We start from the raw sequence: 8,133 nt of genomic DNA, 5'->3' as shown, positions 1-8,133 counted from the left end.
ATTATATTTATCAGAAGGTGAAGAGAATTTAAAAAATCAACAGCTGCTAAAATAGAGTATATTTATATAAATAAAATAATAATTTAAAAAGCTTTTTTTAATGACTAGTAAAAAAAAAGTATTTGTTTAACCATAAATTCAAGTGTCATGATAAAGTACAAAACACGTGTACTGAAAGGCGCGTGGTTTCCATAGCAACAATGCGGAAAATTATTTTTTGCTTGTTTTTTTCTATCATACCCTTTGTTCTGAAAATTCTATATATGAGTTTTAACCAAATCTGTTTCTATGCCACTTTCCACATTTTTTAACTAAATGCTCGATGCTTGCTGATTTTGACTCTTAACAAACAAATAACGAAGCTTCTATATCATTTCAATATATCACAACCAGCTACTATTCAAATCTTTAAATGGTTTTCAAATAAGCAAGTGTACACGTTTACAGACTATCCATTTTGTCGTCTTTTAATCAATACGAAAATTGCTTTCTGATATCCCTAGAAAATTTGAAAATAGATCAGATTGCTTCAGGAAAATATACGCCGTATTGGGTGACTTTGCCACACCTTTTGAGGAAAATAAGGAGGGAAACTAATAACAGATATCTGTTCAAAGACAGGCAGACGTCGAATCAAAATATTAATCAAATTTAAATTTGAATTTTTGTGTTAAAAAAACTTATAAATGAGCATTTTTGTACCAGGTATTTAAAAAGATTACATGTATAAAGATACTAGTATAACCAATGAAATTGCCTTCAATATTACACACTTTATTTTTTTTCTCTACATCTTAAAGAATTAAATATAACTTTCATAGATTACTAAAACATTGTAATTACAAGAACAATGCAGTAAAATTAATTTATCTATAATAAAGGAGTGGTTAAAACAAACACGATACAACGAACAATAATATATTTACTGATGAACGTTGTTACAAAATAAAAACTTAATAAGTAAAGTTTAAACTTTCTTGCACTTTTATAAAATCACACTGAGTACAATTCAAATTCTGTTGGATTGAACACATTCTGGAGTCATGAGATGAATCACTCGGACGGAAATATCTCCTTGAAATATTTTAACTTGCAAATAAAATAATATGAAAATGTTAAAAAAAAAATAATCAACATCCTTGTTGATTTTCAAATACTTGTACTTAAAAATTTAAATACTTGTTTATTTATTATTTGCATTTAAAGTACCTATATTAAAAAAAGAACAATTAGAAAATATGATTTTTCTCTGGCATCAAAAAGCCAAAACGAGTTGAATTCATATCAATATGAAAGGAGGGGGAAATATGGTCCAGTTTTTAATTTACAAAGTTCGTACATATTGTACTATTGGCAGCCCATTACTGAGGAAGGATAAAGCCTTTCGATACGATTTCCTCCATTATACAGATGTAAAGCCGGCCAGACACAAAGGAGCACGATATTGCCTTTCTTGCTGTAGTGTTTGAATGACTTCTCGTCGATTTTGTCTCCGTTTTTAGCAAAATTTAGGGCCATTGGCGGATCCTGTAGGACCATGTTCCACGTGAGTTCAACCAGAATGTCTAGATAATCAGTAAGTCTTTTATCACGTGTGTAGCCCTCCTTCTGTTTCTGAATGCCTAGATAATTAAGAAAAAGTCGACTTTTGTAAGCCTTAATTTGAGCATCATATCTAAACGTACGGAATTAGTGAGAAAAAGAAAATATAAAGGTTTGTAATACATGCATGTTAAAACGTAACTGTTTGTTTTACCTGTTTTACTGCGATCTATTATTTCTAAACACAATTGTTTTATCTACTAAAAGACACGCATGCATATATACAATGTGTCCTCTTCAACATGAATGAAAAGAAAGAATATCCAATATATTTACCATTTTAAGAGATTTGACTGACTGTTCTCCATATTTTTTCAAAAGGTCATTTAAAATGGCATTTGACCCTGTTAACTGGACATCTTTCAGTTCTTCTGCAATCGACAGTGATGACTGAAAGGTTAAAACCAAATTTTACATACCATAGAGCACAACTTAAGATATTTAACTGTATTATACATATACATGTACTTTTTTAATATTTTTAAATTAGTTGTAAGTTACTGTAAAAGCTATACATAAGACCTACTGGCAATGGGTTTCTGATCACCTCGGCTGTTCTTTTCATCAACTCGTGTCTCATTTTATCTTTAGTCTCATCAGAAAATTTGTAGCATTCCTACAATATTAAGAAGTATTTTATCCTGTATTGCACATCCAGTTCAAAATTTTTCCTAAAAAGAAAATGCAAAAATAGTAAGTATGTGTGTGTGTGTGTGTGTCACCTGTTGTACCCAACACCTGTTCTCTTGAGAGAAGTGGACAGGATTTTGCCTAATCCACGTATGCAAAAGCATGTCTCTAAAAGAGATTATCCAACACCCAGAGTAATACCGGAACTAGAAATTATGTTACGAAATGGATGTTACATTTAAAAGCATCACGTTCCTCTAGATTCTTTCTAGACCATTAAAATTATCATATCCCCCGCTTGAAAAGTGGGAAGGGTATACAGTAATCTGTGTATTCTGTCCTGTCGTCTGCCTGTCCCTCCGTCTGTTACGCTTTTGGGGTACCCATCTTATCCGCAACTCCTCTCATACCACTGAAGGAAATTTAATGAAACTTTCACAGAACTATTATTACATATTGCCATTGTGCACCTCCTATTTTACTTCTTGATCTGATTTATATTTTGGATTTTTCAGCGCAAAACATGGATACTGCCATTCTATTCATATGGGAGGCGGGGGTATTATTTAGTGAGCTCATTGCTCACAGTACCTCTAGTTTTATTCCAACTTTTAGATATGTGACTATTTGTTGTAAGAGATTTATAGCCTTATAGTTCTTATGAAAATAAATTTCTTCCTATAAAGAAGATCGGTGAACATTGAATATTTTTTGTATCTTTCATTTATAATATTTATCCCCCTTCTTATGAGTATTAAAAAGTAATCATACCTGGACTAAATTAGCTAGCTCTGTGACTACAGTCTCTTCTGTCTTTCCTTCTTCTTTTAATGCTTCAAAGGCTTCTGACCATTGGTCATCATACACTAAGGCAAACTTTTCTCCAATTTTAGTTGGCCTATTCTTATCACTAAGGTCAGCTATATTTGGGTTTCCTTGCGTTAATTGCTGACTGGCATATCTGCTCAATCTGCAGAAAAATACTGCTCTTTAAAATACCAATAAAAAGAGTATCTTAACAACCAAATACAATAAAGCTTAAAAACCATAAGAAATAATGTGTCTTTTTAACTTTTCCCTTAATCATTGAAGGGTGTTTAATACCTTGTTGTCAGTTCCTCAATTTGTTGCTTTTGTTGGTTTACAGATTCCTTTAGCTTTTCATTTTCTTCCATTAATTTGTTGTTTTGGATCTCATTGATGGATCTCATTTGTTGTTGTACCTCACTATTCTCGACTGTCTGACTCCTAAATTTTGTCTTGATCCCTTATTATAAACATAACTTTGGCTAGGGCTTTGTCTCTAAATCGAAATTCTCAACAAAATTAATTGTAATAAATGTTTTCCAAAATCGTTACGGTAGGATAGTGGTAGGGCGTTCGTTTCGTGATCAAGACGCCTGGGTTCGATTCTAGTTGACTGCATCGCGTCAAATGTAAGACGTAATCCTGGGTTTTGACTGTTCTTTCCTACAACACCCGGAAAAGTTACGAGACTGAGATTGTATGTCGTTTTACGTCTCATTCGAGAATATTTCGCTCACATAGAGACTTCACCATAATACCGGTCATACCGGTGAAGGGATTCAAGTTTTTATCTTTACTAAGCACTTAAATATACGCGGTCATTGAACACTGATATTTCTTTATCGTGCTAACGTATATACCATGACACAGGACCTCTGATTTTAAGGTCTAATCCAAAGAACCCGCAACTTTCACTCCAGCGTGCCGAGCACATGGCGAAGGAACAGTTGCTACCCATTTTTATCGACATAGGTCATTCGCGGCCGAGATTCTAACTCACGACCTTCCTTACACGAATTGAGCGCTCTACCGACAGAGCTACCATGACAGTTGTCACGACAGGCATTGGCACGATAAAGATCCTACATAGCCTTCATGGCAGTAGGTGCCGAGTAAGGGTCAAAGTTTGAAGCCCTTCATCGGTATATAGTGATGTCTCTATGTGAGTGAAATTTTCTCGAATGTACCATTCAATCTCCGAAGGCTATTGACTTTTACATCTCACTGCGGGTGCTTGGGAAAGAACAGTTAATACCTTTGCTTACGTCTTACGTTTGACATAATGAGAATCGAACTCAGGCATTTGATCACGAAGCAAACGCCCTACCTCTATGCTACAATATCCGTAACAAAGTCTTAGTGTCTATACATTACATAAAAATTATCAATGAAAAACTCGAGGGATCTTTGATACCATCTTCAGAGTACTTGTGTGTTCAATCAAAATGCTTTCAAAATCAAAATAGTTTTGCGGACAACCAGTGACAATGTGTTCCATTTTTTATTTGTTATACCGTATTTGGTAATGGGAAACTGGATTTTCTTGATTGTCCTTGGTTGAGGCTTGTCGTTGATGTCTGTAATAATTGATTTCATTTTTTTCAATACACATGTTGCGATTGTAACAGGGGGAATTGCAATTATCAAATAAATTAAATGTAAAATGCGAAGAAAACAAACATTGTTCAATCTTAAATAAATACTGCAAATGATACAAATTGGGAAGAAAGCAAAGTAAAAAAAAAAAAACAAAACCAAAAAAAAAAACAAACAAAACGAAACAAAAAACATCCACACACCCTAACACACACAGAGAGACCTTAAAATTTTTTTAATTTGCCAGGGAATAAAGGGAACTCAATTTCATGCTTTAAAAAAGACATAAAATTCAACGTAATATATTACAAAAGAAAAATTACATACCTTACCAGCGTATGTTGATGGTTTACTTTGATTTCCAGAGTTCACGACAGTTTTGTTATTCTATATATTAACAATATGTTTAAATGATAGATTTTTAGTTTTTTGGAAATTAAGATAATTATGCTTTTTCACTATTAATAATCATCATAAAATATTTCCTTCAAAAGTTAAGCTCCATGAAATAATAAACCATTCAATAATTAATAATATAAGAAAAGAAATTTTAAAAATTTCAATTCAGTTAACCCCTTTAGACAAAATAACCTCACCTTGGTAGCAGACGACTCTCTTTTTTGATTTCGACATTCCAATAAGAAGACATAATTTTTCCAGACGTTATTTCCCGCATTTTTTTGAGATTTCAAAAATCTGTACAAATCATCGAGTCTTGGTTTCCTCTAGCCTTGAATATGAAGTCTTCTCTCTTGATTTCTGTGTGCTGTTAAATATTTGTTACGAATATATTTTATTGACTACATCAAAAGGATTAAACTTACAAATTGCTCATATGCATGTATTTTACAATATGTCAATACAAGAAAAGAAAAAACACATTTTTGTTCCAACTCTGTTCATACTTGTGTACAATGTTAAAATCATGTATACGTATATTCATTTCGGGTATTTTCTAGAGGACAAAAAAACAAAAACAAAAAAAGAAATTATGAAAAAGTGCATTCATTTTGATTATTTACTTACAAGAGATGGATTGTATTTCTTCAGCCAGTTAGCGTGCTTTTGTTAGCTGGGTTAATATGACTTCAGCTCTTCCTATTAGAGATCGATCAGCACCCTGCGTTTTCTTCGCTTCATTCAAGATGGAGCTTATCGTTTTTCTTTCATTGACATTTTAACCTGAATCAAATTTAATTAAGTAATTATACACGTATATTTATCAATATTACAATTTTAAAGGACCAAACATTTGATACACTTATGTAGCAAGTGTATTTATGTGTCATTCATTATACATGCAGCTTGCTTATAAATGTGTCTTACGCCAACTTTAAAATAGATTATAAATATAAATCAATTAATAAAAATACATCTAATTTACATTACCATTTAAAACTGTGTATTTCATAAAGCTACAAGCTCTCCCGAGAAGGTACATATACGTTAGGTTTGCTCAGAGACATATAATAGTCTACTACGTACGTCTCTGGATCCCCAGACGCCATTTGTAAATAAAACCAAACCGAAAGTAGATAGTTGGTATTTATAAGGCAGTAAAAAAAGTAAAGCAGTTAATTATAGCCATGCACATTTTGACAACTTAGGAAAAGGTAAAATATTATTTTTTTTTATTTTTCCTTGCTTTTATTTAATTATTATTCTATTTATTTTGTATTTACTTTAATGCATGTTAACACTATGTTGAAAAAAAGAACGACAATCAAATACCTTATGTGATTTAAGCATTTGAAACAAAAATTAGTCAGATAATTAAGATTGCATATGAGCCCTTAATTGACAAACATGGTAGTTTTTTCTTTCAGCTATGATGCTTTTTGTGGAGAGATAAAATAAATAGAAATGTTTCTCTTTTCATTTAGTACCATAAAATTTGTCATATTTTGACCTACAAAGAAACCGTTAAAAATCTTCAAAATTTTATCCATCACTGATTTTTTTTTTGTTTTTAGAAAAAACCCAAACGCGCATTTTTGCTTAAAATCTATCATATTATTAGTTTTTTCCTTCTCGTAATATGTTTATAAACTTCTTTGTGGAATCTGTAAATTAAAAATAAAGTTTTAAAAAATCTTCAAAGGAGATGGGTGAACATGAGAGAAATAACCCATAGCGCAACAAACATGAAGGTGAAAAATAAAATCTCAATTATATAAAATTTTTTTATATATATTAAATTAAATATACGTTATGTAAAATCTCTACAACTTCACAAATCTCATAAATTGAAGTTTTTCCATGTTTTCCAAGGGGAAAAACGAGTCATTTTTTTATACTTTAAAACTATTTTTTTAGGGCGTGCATGTTTTTGGAAGTGGGGGGGCCAACCTGGAAATTTTTTTTTTCTTCCTAAAAGTTTACAACAAAAAAAAAAAAAAAAAATCGAAAATCCTTTTTGGGGGGGGGGGGGGGGGGGGGGTGGTAACTTTTTTCAAGATAATTACTTTCAATTCAAACTTTTTGGGGTAAATTTTCTTATAACACTACCCTTTGCTGAAATGTGGGGGGCCAACCTTCCTTTCAGTAAACATTTTCTATAGTAAAGATAATGGGGAGAAAGGGGGGGGGCCTCCCCCCCGGCCCCCCCCTATACTCGCCCCTTTTTTTGATTATGGGTCTTTCTCCATTAAAAAAATTTTTGACATAACTTTGTCCTTTTTCGTTTTGAATTAAGTCCCTTAAGTCAATGGTATATCACAAACTGATTTAAATGCCACACATATCAGGACTTGTGTAGCGTAGTGGTTACGTGCTAGTCTCAATAGAGAATGCAACTCGGGTTTTTTTTCCCAGGGTTCAACCCAATGGATACCATATTATTTTTCTTTTATAAAAGAATAAATTTTAACAAAAATTTTCCTCAAAATTTTTTTTTTAATTTTTCATAAAAATAATATAAAATTTTACTGTAAATACTTAATTCACAATTTGAATATGTTTTTAATTTAAGCTAGTGGGCTTTTTCACGCTAAGTCCACCCATCTCCTTTTATGTTTCAAAATTTTGGAAATTTTATATAAGTTTTATTTCATCATAAATGGTAGATTTCAAAGCATTAATTTATTTTCAGACAATGTAACCAACCCCCTACCTCTGATTTAGGTGCCCCGAAATTAACCATATCCATTTAAATACCAGTCCACATAAAAAAAGACAAAACTGTTTAAAAAGGATACATGAAGGTTTCAGAATTTAATGATTTTCCACTCATAGATTTATTTTGAAGTATGAACAATGTATGTAAAATGAAAAATGTTTTGGTCATTAACCCTGGGAAACCCCGGGCCAAAAAATTTCCTTAGCAACCGGTGGATTTTTCAGTTTAAAACAAAAAATCACCTATCTTTGAGGCTTTAAAAAAACACGTAAATACCATAGAATTTTTCTTTCTTTTAGGTGTAATAAAGATACACATTTTTTTTTTAATAATGTAATAAAAAATATTTAGGTCTTAAGTAGTTTTATAGACATTGGAAG

At 31.7% G+C, this 8,133-nt stretch overlaps 1 protein-coding gene and 1 long non-coding RNA gene across 2 annotated transcripts; both read right to left on the bottom strand.

The window, feature by feature from the left end:
* Positions 1-1,347: 1,347 nt before the first annotated feature.
* On the bottom strand, positions 1,348-3,460 carry LOC134250449 (uncharacterized). The gene is made up of 5 exons (XM_062732814.1): positions 3,337-3,460; positions 3,004-3,202; positions 2,129-2,218; positions 1,879-1,992; positions 1,348-1,656 (listed from the first exon to the last, which is right to left on the bottom strand). Exons 1-5 carry the CDS (start codon positions 3,441-3,443, stop codon positions 1,348-1,350), a joined length of 819 nt encoding a protein of 272 aa, XP_062588798.1. The 5' UTR covers positions 3,444-3,460.
* Positions 3,461-3,484: 24 nt separating this feature from the next.
* Positions 3,485-5,329, bottom strand: LOC134250450 (uncharacterized). Its single transcript, XR_009988504.1, has 4 exons — positions 5,232-5,329; positions 4,963-5,022; positions 4,554-4,616; positions 3,485-3,535 (listed from the first exon to the last, which is right to left on the bottom strand). It is a non-coding gene; the product is annotated as an uncharacterized LOC134250450 (long non-coding RNA).
* Between the last annotated feature and the right edge of the window lie 2,804 nt (positions 5,330-8,133).

The sequence above is a fragment of the Saccostrea cucullata genome, unplaced genomic scaffold (assembly GCF_032062105.1).
Source record: "Saccostrea cucullata isolate Sc308-1 unplaced genomic scaffold, CSIRO_AGI_Scuc_v1 ctg19937, whole genome shotgun sequence".
NCBI lineage: Eukaryota > Metazoa > Mollusca > Bivalvia > Ostreida > Ostreidae > Saccostrea > Saccostrea cuccullata.
This window is presented reverse-complemented; position numbering and strand designations above follow the sequence as displayed.